Source organism: Callionymus lyra, chromosome 2, assembly GCF_982586985.1.
Source record: "Callionymus lyra chromosome 2, fCalLyr1.hap1.1, whole genome shotgun sequence".
Classification (NCBI taxonomy): Eukaryota; Metazoa; Chordata; class Actinopteri; order Syngnathiformes; family Callionymidae; genus Callionymus; species Callionymus lyra.
Genome location: NC_141819.1, coordinates 36,494,420 through 36,511,499, shown reverse-complemented (window position 1 = coordinate 36,511,499; position 17,080 = coordinate 36,494,420). Strand labels below are relative to the sequence as shown.

General features: G+C 41.2%; 1 protein-coding gene across 1 annotated transcript; it reads right to left on the bottom strand.

The window, feature by feature from the left end:
* Positions 1 to 2,766: 2,766 nt before the first annotated feature.
* On the bottom strand, positions 2,767 to 14,150 carry ivns1abpa (influenza virus NS1A binding protein a). The gene is made up of 15 exons (XM_087784934.1): positions 13,945 to 14,150; positions 10,506 to 10,781; positions 10,130 to 10,260; positions 9,375 to 9,544; positions 9,220 to 9,295; positions 8,970 to 9,143; positions 7,666 to 7,791; positions 6,359 to 6,469; positions 5,110 to 5,251; positions 4,816 to 5,040; positions 4,623 to 4,744; positions 3,646 to 3,772; positions 3,447 to 3,578; positions 3,209 to 3,382; positions 2,767 to 3,143 (listed from the first exon to the last, which is right to left on the bottom strand). Exons 3-15 carry the CDS (start codon positions 10,238 to 10,240, stop codon positions 2,881 to 2,883), a joined length of 1,953 nt encoding a protein of 650 aa, XP_087641060.1. The 5' UTR covers positions 10,241 to 10,260; positions 10,506 to 10,781; positions 13,945 to 14,150; the 3' UTR covers positions 2,767 to 2,880.
* Positions 14,151 to 17,080: the final 2,930 nt, after the last annotated feature.

Sequence of the window (17,080 nt, the reverse complement as noted above, 5' to 3'; positions counted from 1 at the left end):
TTTTGGTAACATTGAAGTCGTTTTTTTTTCACCATGAAGTCTAATCATCTACAACGTAACGATGGGAAGTTAAAATTCTTCTTTTTATACACTGACTGACGTGAGGGAACATCAAGTACAAAATAAAGGAGTTAAAAAGCCTGAATATAATAGTTTAGTCTCAGTCAAATTCTTTTGTGTTCCTCCAGAGAACTACACACTTTTAATATCATTAGTAATAATAATATCATTGCAAGCAAAAGTCTGTTGTTTGACTTGTTTCTTGTTTCCACACGTCTGGTTTCATGTGACAAGAGTTTGACTTCATAATTCTTTCTTTTGGTGCACATTCTGTCCTTCCACTTCATCATTCTTTCTTTTAGTTCACATTCTGTCATTCCACTTCATCATTCTTTCTTTTAGTTCACATTCTGTCATTCCACTTCATCATTCTTTCTTTTAGTGCACATTCTATCATTCCACAGCACTGCCTCCTGACTGTCTGCGTGTGCTTAATAAAGTGGATTAGCGTGCAGGTGACACGGCAGACAGGATTACACCTCACGTCACATGCACACACACGCACACACACACGCACACACACACACACGCACACACACACGCATCAAGCGTAAACTGCAGATGATTTTCCTAAACGCAGGCGAGCACGCCTGCACATGAGTCGGAACATTGTGTTACACTTTTACTCATCTTTTGTTTTTTAATCTCACCTTTTTTAAAGACAATCGGCTGATTTTAAATTCCTAAAAAAAATACAATTAAAATAAACAAGAACAATTAAAAAACATGTTTCTGTGTTTGATAATGATCTTGTTTCACATAAAATAAAAAAGATAGCTGGAGGATCTGCTTCCTGGCAGCTGCTCACGTGTGTTCAATAGATTTGTGAATGGAACCAGTGAGCACATGTCGAGGGAGTGACGCCGGGCTCATGGAACCTGCTCTGCTTCAGCCCGGCAGAGTTTCCGGTTAAAACCTGCTTAGAGTAATCTGTTCTGGGAGCCAGAGAGGAGCCGCGAGGGAACCAATGCTTGGAGTCAGTCAGTGGTGGTCAAGAAAGGTCAAATCAGACATTGGTCATTCGGTAACACCAGTAAATGAAGTATCAAGAAGCTGTTTTCACTTAAATCCAGTCTAGTTCTTTAGAAACATAAAATTGTTTAAACATCAAATGTCAAATAAAAAGCTAGCTCGACTAAGATTCAAAAACACATTTGTAAGAGTAGATTTTTTAGAAATAAAGACAATAACACAGTGTGTCTTGAACCAACTTGTACAAAAATAAATCATTCCCAGTGTATTTTTTAGGAATAAAATTCTAATATCGACCATGTTGAAGAAATGCTAAGCTAGCAGTGTAAAGATGTTTAGTTATAACTCAGACAAATTCTTCTTGGTCTGTAGATTTCTTTTAAAAGATAATTTTTATACCCATTTTATTCATGAATAAGGTAATAAAACAAAAGCTTTTGTAAACGTGTCATTGTGCTTCCAAGTTAAATGCTAAGCTAACGAGCTAATACGATGCTAGCTGCTAAACCTCAACTTCTTCGAACCCTTTCTTTTCCCAAAAAATAGTTTGAACTATTTAGTTAACTTTCAAAAATGTCACATTCCCATCGTTTGTTGCCTCAAACCTAAAGTCATGTTTACACTCACCCATCAGTTTTTTGCTGCTCATTACTACTCCTGACTGAATGCCAGAAGAAAATAAAATCCAACATTAAATATACACATTGGAAAAAAAAATTAATCCATTTATATTGCACTCATAATTTGTTTAAATTTAAAACAAGTTTCAATATCAAAATTTCACAAGTAATTTGAAGCGATGTTTCTTTGAACTACTTACTAGTACTAGAAACATTAAACCTTCTGAAATTACACATTACTGTATGTTTTTAGAAGATTGGAGCAAAAATACAGGTGTTTGAGTCCAATAAAAATCTATTTTAACTGTTCATTTTGATTTTACGTCAATTTCGTCAAAAAATTCTTAAAGCACAAACAAGATTCAGATTTTAAATGATTTATTGACTTAGAAATGTTACAAATTGTGATAAATCCAAACAATCCTTTCAGAAGAATCTGCCAATGCCTGACACTTGAACCACAAGGGAAAAAAAAAAAAAAGGTTCAGTAAACTGCAACTCTACATACATTAATTAGTTCACAATAACAAATGTTTGTTAGCAGAAGCGTGATTGTGCGCATGTGTGGTGTGTGCACAGAAACTTAAAGTGGCACTGGTTAGATTCGTTTTTCTTCAAGCCGTCCGCTTCTCCGTTTTTATTTTATTGGTAAATTAGCAGTGTATAAAAAATATAAAAAGGCCATCGTTTAAGTTTGAAAAAGCAACAAAGCTTTGTTTAAAATGACAAAAAGATTCTGTGACGCGTTGTATCAAGTTACACTCTGTAGTAAGGCTTTGAACCGCTGACCTTGAAAATGATATCTCTTAAACTGAACCTTCTAAAGTCAATCGTCACCACCACAAAACACCACAGACCAAAAAAGCCTGAGTCAAGTCTGAAAATGCACAAACGCCTTCGGCTGAGAAAAGAAAGCACGAGATGTGTGTTAAATGTTGGCATGTGACAAAGTCATGAAGAAAAAATATTTACAGCACGTAAAACATTGTATGCAATATGCAAAGGCGTCATGTTGCTTTAGGCAACAACCCCCCCCCCCCCCTCCCAAAACCGCCCCCCTCCCGTCAAATAAAAGTCAGCCTTCACTGAAGACCCCTCACCCCATTCGACCCCCCCCCCCCCAAACATATCTGCTCGTACACGGAACATCACGAAACACGATTACGTCACTAAGCCTGTTAGTTTGGAATACGGTGAAGCACTGTGAAGCTCTCTGGACTCTTTCCCTTCACTCCGAGGGGGGCGACTGGTTGTTGGTGCAGTCGTTCCACTCGTCAGTCTCCGGGCTGTAGACCTCCAGCGTGTTCAGGAACTCGTTCCCGTCAAATCCCCCCACGGCGTAGATGTTTTCGCCCAGGATGGCCACGCCGGCGTTGCTGCGCGACGTCGTCATGCTTCCCAGCATCCTCCACTCGTTGCGGGCGGGATCGTACACTTCCACGCAGCGTAGGGCGTGAGAGCCGTCGAAACCGCCGACCACGAAGAGTTTACCTGTTCGGGGCGTTATAGCGTCAGCATCAGGGAGCCACGGTTGACGGAAGTCTTCGGTCTCTTACCGGCATGGACGGCGACAGCAGCGCCACGGCGGGCCACGTTCATGGGGGCTATCAGGGTCCAGGTGTTGTTCTCCGGGTTGTAGCGCTCCACGGTGTTCAGGCAGTTCCACGACTCTGCTCCTCCGATCACGTACATGAAGCCATCCAGCTCGCACACCGCGGCCTGGTGCCTCCCTGAGCACACAACACAACTTTAGACCCACTCAGGTCGGCGTTTCTCAGCGCGTCGAACACCTACTGATGTTGAGGGAGGAGCAGTTGGTCCAGGTTTTGGTGACCGGGTCGAAAGCGTCACAGTTCTTCAGACCTTTCTGCCCACAGGGGTCTGACCCTCCCACAACGTAGAGTTTGTTGTTCAAGGAGCAGACACCTAGAACAAAGTCATTAGAAACTTCCAAAATTGACTACTTTAAAAGAATAGTTTGTTGTCGTCATACCTGCATTGCAACGGTTGGTCCTGAGCTCTGGCACCTGAACCCACTCGTCCGTCTGTGGATCGTACATCTCCCCACAACTCAGCTCGTCTGAATGTCCATTAGAACCTCCGATCACATAGAGCCGACCCTGTGTCCAAGAGTCTACGTTTAGGGCAGGTATGACCCAGGGGGCACTTTTGCTGCATTTATGGATCTTTCAATCATTTAAAACTAGTTCTCTAGATACAACTTCAGTTTTTTTCCTCGTTATTCAGGAAAATCTTAACATCTTGGCTGTTGTCCAGCACTTTGAAGTAGCTTGAGAAAAACGACAGCCTCAGGGAAAAAGGTCGAGAACCAACAAGTACTAGAATATTGAGATATATTTTAATGCCTTGTGCCACATACAATCGGTTTGAGGTTTGTGAGAACAACCACAATTAAAACATAAGGCCCACCGGATTAAAAGGCAAATGTTTTTGATAAAATAAAAGAATATCAAGAAAACCTCAGTCTGAAAATCACAAGAAACATTTTGTTTTTTTAAATAAGAATTAAAAAATAAAAAAGACAATCCAAGTCAGTGGATGGTTGAGCAAAGCAACAACTCTTCTGTGCTACACGCTTTGCAAAAGCTCCCAATCGACCTTGATTTGACATTTGTCGGACCATTTAAGGGAAGTTGCAACTAAGGAGAGACGTTACAAGATTATGCAATTACCAGAAAGTCATGCAACACCACAGGTTTAGCATTAACGGCAATAATTGAAGAGAAGAGATTTAAACAAGTTTTAGTTGAAACATGTGAACCTTCCATGCCTCAAGATGTCAACCAAACGATCAAGTTATGCAATTGTTTTCTCAACCAAAGTCTTTCAACAGACTAGCTTAAGATCACAAGACACATGTCAAGAACTTGTTCCCGCTCGTGTTGGGACGGGCAAGAAAAACAACGACGGCTAAAATGATGCCGACTCAGTCAACATTTAGAGACTTGCCATGAGCACAGCCATCTGGAAACGAGCCCGTGGAGTCCGCATGGGAGCAATGAAGGTCCAGCGGTCCTCTTTGGGGTCGTAACACTCAACAGTCCTCAGACACTCTTCTCTGTTGTAGCCTCCTACAAATAAAATCCAACAGGTTCCAGCATCAGCACAGACCGCAACAACACACTTCGGCTGGAGAACCCACCTGCTGCGATGAGTCGAGAGTCCAGAGCTGCGATGCCCAGACCGGAGCGAGCGTAATGCATGGGGGAGAGCGGGTGCTCCTCCAGCTCCTCGGGCTGGGCCTCGAAGCTGAGGCTCTTCATCAGACAGGGGGTGGCAGACGGAGAAGTCTGGGGGCTGCTGCGGCCGTGAAGGAAGATCACACACAACACGCCGTCCAGCACGGCCAGACACAAGTAGGTGTTGTCTAGGAACAAACCAGACCTTGTGATTCAAGATTCACTCAGCAATTTCCAAAGCAAGGGTTTCAACTCACTTGTCGTCTTCTCAGAGGCGATGTACTTCCACTCTCTCCTGCCGTGTTGTTTCGGGGCGTTTGCTGCTTGGTTGGAGGGCGACAGGCTTCCAGAGGAGCTGCAGCTCATCTGTCTCGGGGCGCTCTCTCGAACTGGTTTCTTCTGTAGGTGCACAGGGCAGCTACAGAAATCCCGCTCGCACCGCAGAAACACCATCCCAACTCAACACACAACCTCAACTCGCTGAATAGATCAATACCCAAAGTTGTACAAAAGGATAGTTTTTTTTAGAAACTGTATTATGAAAGGTTCATGGATTACCATCCAGTCGGCACACACCAGGCCTGACATGCGCATTTCAAATTACTCCTCCAAGGTTCATTTCCATATAGAAAATGTAAACATCTCAAAGCAGAAATGGCCATTCTCACATTTAAAGAAAAAAAAAAAGTCATCTTATAATCATTTTTTAATGCTTAATTGTCTGATCTTATTCCACTTCTTTTGGGCATTATTTTATGTTGGATTTAATGAACTCTAAGATTAATCACTACTTTCTTCCGGACTCGAGTTGGACAGACAATTTTGGTCACAGGATGTTTTGCTTTTGGGTTGATATGTTACGTTCATTTTGTGTTAAATGATCTGTTGAATTATTCCTCGGATATTCAATGAACTGAAAGCTCCGCAACAAAATGATGGTACTTTAAAGACCCTTTAAACTGCCTTGGTGGGCGTCTTCGTTAATTTGGCTTTTATTGCATCAGCAGGACTGCACCAGAGCTCCGCCCTGTGTAGATGCGCATGTGCAATATCTCTTCTATGAATGAATGAGGCGGTTTGTTACCAGGCTCTCTACGGGGGACGGTGCACCTGGCCTGGTGTGAGGTTATGTTTATGTTCAAGGCCGTGTCCAGAGTAATTAAACGTCTGCAAATAGTGTTTCATTTTGGAAATTGGCGGATACACTTTACTTTTATACCTCGTTTCCTGCACAAACAATCTTCAACAGATGTATCCAGGGTTAATGTGGAAAACGAGGGAATCCCAATGATTTCTAGATGCATACATAACTGTAAAAATCTGCTTAATGCAAACAGCTTTTACTGGAGTGGGCAAGACCAAGAGTGGCATTTAAGAGTGCTTAAGCTTAACATCAGTTTACTTTGTCAACTTCAATCATTTTAACTTAGTTGGGAAGTGTTTCACATCTGACCTGCATGCTTCAGTGCAGACAAAAGTCAAGTCGGCACAAGCAGCTGCTAGTACCTGCACAAACTGAAGGTGGTCCTCATCGCCACCAAACACCTCACTGTGCCCCTCAATCACCAGCCCTCCATCCACCAGCTTGTGGTCGGGTGAGTAGTACAAGGTTTGAACCTGAAAGACAAACAGGAACAACAACCATGTGGCTGTCTCCATAGCAACTCACTGAGGGGGAGGAAGGAAAGAAGGAGGGGGCAGTGCTGAGAACAAGAGGAGGAAGGTGGCCTGCATCTTCTGCTGCACAAACAGAGAGCATCCTCTAAAAAGAAACGCAGCTTCTAGAGTAGTGAGGTAGGACCTGAGGGGCTGGGGGGAGGGGGTTTCTGCCAACTGAGGAACGCGCTCTCCTTAGTTAGCATCTAAAAACAAAGAAGCATGGTGTGAAAAAAAGACATCGTCCTTCTGTGAAGAATGTAGGGAGCGCAGCAGATCATACCGCTGCCCTTTGGAGGCGAGACCACAACCAGCTGTCAAATCCAGGTGATGAAACAGGACTGTCATTCAATAACTACCAGGCTCATGCATGGACATTAGATTTAAAGCTAAACGTCATTTTAGGGGGGAAAAAAAAAATCTGGCAACTGCTCTTTTAAACGCAGCTATGCACGGTCAATAGATAGTCCTGTACGAGCAAGCAGACGTCACCAGGGTGACTCAAAAGTATCCTCTTGGTAAAGAAAAGTGAGTATTGTACATGAAGAACAGTGTCGCTGGGCTGCAAAGAGGCTTCCGAGAGGCAGGAGTGATCCTCTCTGTTCTGACTCATTACCCTGGTGGCTCAGTCCTGGCTCCTCAGTCTGGTCTCCTGCTGCTGATAATAACCCTACAGAAGAGATAAATCAACCGGGAGGAAATGCTTGTTAGTTCTTGAGCAGCAATCGTGCACCTGAACAGACAGTGAAGTGCCAGTTAAGTCAGCAGAATTAAAAAACAAACAAAACAAAAAAGGGTCAAACCTTTGGGAACCTGTTTTTGCATTTTAGAGGAGAAGAGCACTGTGATACTCAGTTTGTAAAGTCCACCACAGCCCAAAGAACAGTGGAAACAAAAACAACGAGCAGACAGTAGCTCTTTCATCGCTCACCTCTAATTTGGAGCATGGTTCGGGGAACCGAGTTTCTTACTGCAAGAACCTCAACAAATCAGAGGAAAACAACAGTCCCGACATACAAGCATGTCAAAAGCATGCCTTTTCTACCTCCCTGGTGACTTCTTAACGTCAAAAACAGGAGGATTAGAAAGGAAGGGGAGGGACAGTTTGAGGAAGAAGAGATCAGCCTGAATGTCCAGACTACTTTACAGATACTGACCTCTTCCATGAGTCGTTCCAGGTGGTCTCCGTTCTCCCAAAGGCTTCGCTGGACCCAGTTTAGCACCTTCGAGTAAAGCTTGCCATTGCTGGGCAGTGTCAGGTTGTCTTCTAGCATTACTTCTAACTGTAAACACAAAAGGGTGAATCTGGCATTAGAAGTCAAGCAAAGAAATTTAAGTCAGGGTTTTGCATGACACGTTCAAGAGTAAATCCTAATCTCGCCAACTTGTCAAGCAAGTCGACCATTTGACTCCAACACATCACTGGTTAATTCATGTACTGACTCAACGGTGATGAATCAACTTGTAATTAATGCAGGAAGTGACTAAACATCATCATTAATTTAAAACAGTCCAGAGGGAAAAAAGGATTTGCATAAATCAAATTATTTTTGCCCTATTACGATTAGCGTTTTCAGATCACAAGAAGATGCATCTTCCTCCATACGATTGGTCACGCTCCATATACATATACAAAAAAAAGCTCAATCAAGTCAGAACTGAGTATAAAAAATAAAAAGACATATCCACTGTACAACACATAGTGTGGACTGACAACTTAATAAAGCCATTATCCAAATCTATGGCTTTCCGCATGTACACATTAAAGTAATCTGTATAATTTGGTAACCATCGCATTTGCACCAAATAATAAACTTTGTCTGTGTCCAAGAGCATGTCTCCAGTCAGGTGCCAATTATAAAACATCTTCTCTAGAAATAACCGTTCCTTACTGACAGCTGTTGAGATTATTGAAATACAACAAGAGCGGTTTAAAGCCTTTTATATTACAGTTGTGAGCTGCTAGATTACTTAACAAGGTTAGAACATCTAAATAAACTTCATGGAACACATGCAACATAAAAAACCCAACTTCCCTATAAGGGAAAGCAACGTCAGCAGTCTAACCGCACTATCAGCATCACCAGTTAGTTAAGATTCATGCCCTAAATCCAATCTTATAAGCTTTCGCTCAAAAGTAATCTATAAAAAGACACATTCATAAGTACAGCTTATCTCACGGGCAGAGAAAAAAGGCAATAGCGCGAAGCTTTAACAGTTACTTAACGTTTGACCTTCAAATCCATTCTTAACTATAGATTGCTACAGTATTTGCATGTAACATGCATAGTTTACTTTAGTTAAAAGCTGGGCTGCAAGTAACCCCAATGCCAACTATGTAGAATCAGACGCTTAACCTTTGTTTTAAAAAATACTTGGAATCTACCTTAGATTTCTAAACCAAAACCATCAGCACTCAATTATCAATATCCAGTGACCGGAAGAGCACAGAAAAAGTTACCTTCAGACGGGGTAATTTGAGGAAGTCTTCCTGTTCAGACACTTCCAGTAGATGTTCTTGGATGTAGGCGTCAACCTTGGCCAGAACTCTGGCATCTCCCATGGAGCTGGCAAAGTTACGGAAGGAAATAGCATGCTGGGAATCCATCTTTGTCAGCAGGTAGTCTCCACAAATCTAGAACGAAGGAACAATCCAGTTACAAGAAATGGTAATTGACTTGACCATGAGGGAGGAGATTTATTCTCCTGACCTGTTTGACTCGCTCCATCTTGAACCGTTTGGCTGCAGAGTAAACTTCCTTAACTATGTCCTTGTCTGCCTTGAGTCTGGTGGATGGATGAAAACAAACGGTCAATCATTTGCAAGAGTTAAGGACAGTGCAGTGGTAAAAGAAAGAGTACTAACTGAGCAGTATAGGCATAGTTGAGCAAGACCTCCACTGCGGCAGGATCCAAGTCCTCAAAGGTGACATGAGAAACTCCATGAGGCTCGATATCGCTGTTGAAGATCTCAAACAAGTACGGGCTGCAGCAAGCCAGGACAGCACGATGAGCCATCAGCTCATGGCCACAAACCTAGAAGATCACCAGCATTACATTATATGGCTCGGACAAAAAAAACGTAACTTCTGCAGCAACATATCCAACAAGAAAAGTAAGTTGAACTTTACATGAATTCATTGTCTCAAGTTTCAAAGCAGAGGGAACATGGTGTACATGTTTAAATATAGAAAACCAATGGACAAAAAATGTCCAACACCTGTCACAGCCATTACATAAATGAGAAATATGAGCCTCAGGGAGGAACATGTGCCTTTAATTTCCCTGACACAGCTAAATCTCTGTGCATTTGGTAACTTAGAAGGCAGTTAAGAGTGGGTAAGCTTGATCTTAAACTTCCTTCTTAGTGAAAGATCTTAAGCTAAAAATGACTCTGGGCAACTAATCCTTCTTTCACATCATTCTTAAGAGCACTCCTAAGAAGATTGTTGCACTTAGCTTTCCCAATCTGGGAATCCTAGCTATCATCTTAAAAGGTGTCATAAATTATGCCTAAAACTAGCTAAATAAGTAGCTAATGCAGTTTGGTTGTGGTGCAGTACATTAAAGACAACAATGTGTATGGCCTTCCGCGTGTACACAGAGTGTGTGAAGTCTTACCTGCAACCTTACGTCACAGAACTGACCACTCTTCCTGAGAGCATTCATTTTGGCAACGGTCGAGTCAAGAAAACTCTCGTCCTCAAAGATCAGGTAACCGTTAGGAATCATCTTGAATTGTGTTGGTATGTCTGAAAAGAAAAGCATGTTCAGAGTTACAGTCGTCATATGGATACAAAAAAATAGTGTTACACAAAATGCCATTTCTCCATGCTCCACCTTGTCTTATAAACAAGGCGTTAATAAATACGCTTAGGCTCTTTATTATGTCATCACTGGCTTTGTTTATTGATGACCTCTATAAAGGAGCAGGATTATGTTGCCATTATGTGCATTCCCCAGAATAATCTCTCCAATGCATTAGTCATGGCCTCACCTAATAGAGAAGAGCACAAATCCAGGGGGCAACACGGCTGTGAGCAGAACAGGAACTGAAGGTCGGCAGAAGAAGTCAGAGATCACAAGACACTCTAGTCTTCTTCATCCAAGGAGGGAAGTCGTCAGAAGAAATGCAAGTCGACCACACGGCGCGAAGGGAGAAGGGGAGCGGCCGCACAGACAAACTATCAGGCTTGAAGCGACTGTAATCAAGTCCTCCGGAACCCGTTGGCTATAGACTTGTACCTATTCTCTGTTGGTCATACATTATAACCTGGAAAAGAAAGAAACAATGTGACATTAGACTCTTTACATTATAATCAATTCCCCGCAAAACAATCTTTAAATGTTTGTTAATGGTCCAACAATATATTTATATAGCCTTAATATATCTGAATCTTTTCAGAATTAGATTTACTGCAACACTATTGGCAAAGAAACTGTCCATTAAACGGAAGCTTTTTTTTTTCCTTGTTCGACAGACCTGTTGATAGTGAACATCCAACACATTTAAGCCGTCCAGTCTGTGGCTGCGATCTGCACATGCACAGGAGGAGGCACTACAACCACTACTCCTTTTGTGCAGACTCCACCCTTTGAAAACCCTTCCTCTGACACTGGCCTATTGGGACACTGTGGGCAGGACCACTGGCATGTTTACGATATATACATTGAAGGCTTTTTCGTTATGCAACCGTCTGTTGGAAACATTAACCCTACCTTTGCCATACAGTCATGAAGGTTACTGTTGTCTTTCACATGTATATTGCTACAACAATAAATTAAATTGTACATTAGAGTCTCCTCACTCAAGAAGCATCAAACTGCAGCAGCTGGCCAACAGTGAAATTCAACCCACATTCAGTGTCAGTTCTAGAAAAACTGAAGGTGTCATCCAATTTCCCCTTGCTGCAATTATCTTTAAAATAAAAATGTTTGACATCTTTAGGCTGGTGGATGCAAGTAAGAACACAAAGTAGTAGGGGTGTAAGAAAACGTCAATACAACAAAATATCAGATATAGATTTTTTTTTTTTTTACTACTGTATCAATATTTAACAGGACTGTTTTAATTATTATGAAATAATGATTTGCTTTTATATACATTCTGTATAAAATACATTTTATTTATTAATTAAAATATAGCAAATATCCACCACGATTGTTCATTTTGTGTTGCAATTAAAGCTTTGGCCTCTAGATGGCAGCAGTCATTACACCCTCTGTAGCTACAGAAACAATGAAATCCTGCAAGATTCAGGCGATGACGAGACCAGAGGGTAAAAATCAAGGACAGCAGCTTTTAAAGCTGATATTTGGAAATGTATACATTTTGGTTAAAAACAAAAGAAAGCAGTAACGACTTTGTCAAGAGGACTGTTAATTCTGCAAAGCCTTACATTGTATCATGATACATTTCAAAGAACCAGATTCTTGCCATTACAGATCCTTATGAACAAGTGGCTGATAATGCATCTTTGACCCTAAAAATTATCAACCCTAAAGAAACCTGTTCATGAAGGCTACAATAAATGATAGAAATGTTAAATATAATAATAATAATAAAACACTTATGAATGATACTAACTGTGAGATAGTTCAACACGTTTGCTTAAAACCTCCCCAAAGGGGGTTCATCTCCAAAAGGTTCAGGACTAGGTTTACTGACTAAACAGACGTGCCTGATTAAACACTTCCAGGCTGGACAAAGGAGAGGAAAAAGAGAAAATGTGTTCTCAAGTTGGGCTCTGAGGTATTTCCAGTCCCATTATCCAATCTTGAGTTCTGTCAGTTTTCTGATAATATTATGATAAACATTTATCGGAATCCAAAATTGTCAGCCGCAGTCTATATCTGCAACAACTTCAGTCCAGTTTAAAAGGAAAAAAACCCTTATGATCATTTCAAAGCGGATCACCCACAAGCACATGAACTAGATTAACTGTAACATTTGGCAAATCATGCGTTTCACAAATGACTTAAAAGAATGCATTAAATTATTTCACTCGGACTTGAATTTAACCACGATTAATCCGTCTGGACCAATAGCGGGGTACACTGACCCAGATTCCAGTGATTACGCAACATCTGGCAGCAGACGACTTAAAGCATTTAGGTTCCTACACATGCTTCCACTATGCCCTGCTGCTGTGCCACAAAAAAACGCAGCTCTGCCCGGCAAGCCACACCCACATTTCTCTGGATAATTCTGTCTAAATACAGCACTGGCAAGTCCCTTTTCCTCTTTGACTGCACTCTTGCTGCAGGGTCCGCGGCAGACGCCAAGACGAGAAATCCATTTTATCATAAACACATGTCAAATAGAAATAAGATTTCTAGGAAAACGGAAGCATTGACGTAAAGCGAGAACACCAGACGAGCAGGGAACTGAAACTATGGTAAATAAATGAAATTAAAAGAAGGTTAAGCTCCCACAATAGGTCAACAAAAATAGCTGCTGGTGCATTTCCCTTTCTTTTGCCTTTCTATAACGGGACAAATGTGCAGGTCTGTCTGGAACAATCGATACTTGTTAGACACCCTCCAGTGGTGGAGAGAGGTTACTGTGGGACGTTCCTCTACTTCTCTGCTGGGTGGAAAAATACTGCTTACATTAACACCCGTGTGGGTGAGAATGTGGGAAGAGCAGCATTTTAATGGTAGGGCATCATAAGAAAAATAATTAAATTATCCACAACTAAAAATAAATGGATTCACTAGAGAGACTTTGTCAAAGCATAGATCTGAACGATTCCAGGTAATCTTGGCAGGTTTAAGGGGGGCACGTGGTTCGGCGGGTCAGAACCAGATAAGTGGAGCAGTGGGTCAAACAGTGATGGCACCTGTATACGACTTTACCAAACTGTCTAGACGTCTTAGGAGAATTAGCGCCATAAAAGTCGCAGCCCTGCTGTAGTGTCAGCTCAACACCGACCACCATCAACGGAACTCGACATTAATGGACCGAGAAACGCGGAAGTCCAGAACATCATGTCCCAGAAACACTTGCACTGGTTTTCGCAAGGAACGGGACCGAGGCCAGCATGGATGCCTGCGAGCTGTTGAGCAACGGAGCTCTGGCACCGAGCCAGACATCGTGGCCCGGCATTTCACGCGCGTTATCCCGCCAGCGGACACGCACGGTATCCGGGTGATCCAGAGAGACCGTCACGGATGACCGTGGCGACGACACGCAGCTAACGTTAGCATAGAGGCCATTAAAGATGACATGTCAATTTAATAAAAAAGACGACGGATTTTTTTGTCGTGTTTTATGTGAACATTTTATCTAGACGGGATTAAACAAATAATTCACGCGTAAAATATATTTTTTAAAAAATGCGCTCCAGGAGAAATGTATGACATAAAAAAGCAGATTTGATAGTGACGACGAGCACCTCCATTTTGCGGCTAAGGTTTTTAAAATGCACGCTTACCTGTGGCCTTTGACAACAGACGATATTAGACATATTTAATGCGAATTCAGAGTGGGGTGGTTCCGTTGGAGAGAAACAGAGCTCGGCTCGGAGCTGGGCAGGATGGCGGCGGTTCTGTGGCGCTGGAGGAGGAGGAGGAGGAGGTGGCGGGAGTGTGACGGCGGTATGAAGCAGCGGCAGCGGCGTGATCTCTCCAGCTTCACTTGGCTCGCTCTGACGGAGGAGCCGGCGTGCGCGCCCACGTCAAGAAGCCGCGGGACCGCCCCTGACGTCACGCAGAGGCGGCGCCTGATAGAACGCCTACCGTGGAGGACAGTAGGGCAGATATCTTTCTGATGAACCAAGTGTTTTTCATTGAGTTTATATCAGCCGAAGAAGTACAATTATATTCTTTGAACAGAAGAAAGAAGGTCAATTTTGTTTGACTTTAACTCTGTTTTATATGGTCTGATAGGTGGTCAAGCTGGAAATAAATAGACCGACTAAACTACTGCAGTCAAGATTCAAGTCTCTATTGTCATTATTCAGCATAAAAATGCATTATAACAACATTTTGAAACATTAAAATAATACACAAAACCCAAAGGTTATTTATTAAAAATATATCATGTTTAATTTGTGTTTATATGTGTTGTGTTATCAGTTTTATCTTGACCTTTAAAGTTTATACTTTATTGAATATTGTTTTGATTTTTTAAGCAATTTGTGACCCTGGTCTGGAACAGGGCTATACAAATAAAAATTACTTACTTACTTACTTACTTACTTACTTACTATGTGTACTAATGTTTTTTTGTTTTTTTTCGATATATTAATCATTATTGATTATTATTATTATTTTTTATTCATCTATTGTCCCTACTATTTTGGGGTCAAGGAGACCCAGAGGCCTGAAAACAAATGTGTTTGTGGGTCAAGGTGAACGATCTCCCGGGCTTCCATAAATACATATGCAGTGGTGGAGGTTGTTTACTTTGACCCAGAGCATACGGGTCACTTTGACCCAGAGCAAACGCAAGGGTTAAGATAAACCAAGGAACAGAGATTATCGACTTTCGATAGCAGTAAATCTGAGGTGGAAGGAAGGATATTTGATGGGAATTAGAAATAATTAAAATATATATATATATATATATATACTGTATATATATAACATTGGATTGGCCCACGACCAAGATTGCTTAAAGATTTTGTTCACTTCTGTGATTGAGTTTGACACTCTTGAACTAAACCAATAAAAAGCTAACAGACATTAAACTCAATGAAAGGTACTTAATAAAAGGTTAAAATAAAACTGTTCTTCTCATGTACAGAACATGATTATAAGCCAGATTTCTTTCGGTTTAATAAAGCAGACATTTTTTAACCAGAAAATGGAGTGTGCAGAGATGTAAATGAAGATAAAATATAGAATTATTATAGTAGGGAAGGATGCAAAGGAGTATCATGGTTATGATGATTATCGATGATACCCACTGCACTAAGTATTTTAATGCAGGAATATTTTCATAGTTAGAGGGATGTATTGTTGGTTTGACCTAAAATTTATATATATTATATATATTAGATTCACTAATCATTTAATGTGTTCAATAAAAATATTTTTGTCATGATCTATCTTTTCTCACACTTTCATTTATTCCTGCTATACAGGCGCTAAACAGAGCTGAGTTGACTAAAACCAGGCACATTTTATGAACAAGTGATTCAATCAAACGGCCCCTTTAACAGCCTCTGTAAGTGCCAGCGTGGAGGGTCTCATTCAGCAGATGACAGCGAGGAATGACAGAACCTATCCTGTGTAAAAACCTCTGCATAAGCCTGAAGCGCACCTACGTCATTATTCAGGAAGAAGAACTCATACACCTGCGTGGACTGAATGGAGCTTATATCCACTTTGGCAGTAATTAGAAAAGAGGATTAGGATCACTTCAACGTCCAAGCTATTGCATCTCCGTGTGTGGTGTGAGTGGCTGTTTGTCACACCTGGGCCAGAGCAGTTTATAGTGGGGGTGACGTCCACCACATATGGGAGAGATGACCTTTAAAACACGACGCTCATGAAAACCAAGCTGACCTGTTTAATGCGAGCGCTTCTCCTAAAGTTATTGCCAAGGCTGGCTTTATGTTTCCATCAACCATCCCAAGATGAAGCAGTGGCAAGGTGAGCAACGCTGTGGTGGCTCATGGGTCAGGGAAATTACAGGGTTGCTCATATTTCACCCGACAATCAAGGCCAGTCATATGTTTTTGCAAAGAAAAACAACATAATAAAATGAAACTGTACGACAAGCAATAGTTATTTCCTGATGTCCCTCACATGTATTTGTTTTTTGAAATGTGCCATTTTAATTCCATAAATAATCAAAATGGCCTTCAGAGTTTTTATCAGAAAAACTTTGTAACCAAAGCCAGTGAAATATTCACAGAGTTTGTTCATTTTTATGCTGCAGTTAAACATTTGGCCACTGGATGGCAGCAGTCATAAGGTCCTCAGCAGCTAAAGGAATAATGCAATCCTGTGAGATCTCCGGGACAACTGAGGACAAAAGGATACATGGACATATTTTGGTTTAAAAAACAAAAGTCAAATACTCGAGCAAAATTACAAATACATGCCCTTGCAGTATTCTAATAAATCGTATCGCTGGCCCTGTATCGTGATATTTATCGTATGGCCAGGTCCTGCTAATACAAACCCCTAGTCAATCATCTATCCATGCTAAAAATGCAAAAAACAACTTTCTTTGGTTTCAAAGTTAGCATCTAGATATTTGTTTGGCTCATCATAATATTATTCAATTTCAATTTCAATTAGTTTAATATTTCTGGCCGTAGCAACATACAGCACATTTTTAGTATAAGAGATTTAATTAACAGTATCTTTATCTATAAATTCTGCCTTAGATTAATTCTGAAATATTGAGAAGATGCCTCATGTGTGGGACATTTGTCTGTGTGTGTGGACTGTCCTTGGAAAACAGAAATACTTTTTTTTTTGGCCAAATTCAATGGAAGAAGTGACTCAGCTTGATTTTGATGACTCATCACGATGACTCTGGCCTCCATTATTTTAGCAACAATACAGTGTGCACAGAGTTTTGTTCACTGAGGCGGTGGAAATGTGTTCTGACAT

Bases quoted from the DNA above. Each gene is read 5' to 3' on its own strand.
- ivns1abpa (XM_087784934.1), bottom strand. From the start codon at position 10,240: ATGATTCCTAACGGTTACCTGATCTTTGAGGACGAGAGTTTTCTTGAC. The intron at 5,252-6,358 runs GTACTAGCAGCT...GTGCACCTACAG, and splicing joins ACCACCTTCAGTTTGTGCAG to AAGAAACCAGTTCGAGAGAG. The intron at 3,144-3,208 runs GTAAGAGACCGA...CGCCCCGAACAG, and splicing joins TGCTGTCGCCGTCCATGCCG to GTAAACTCTTCGTGGTCGGC.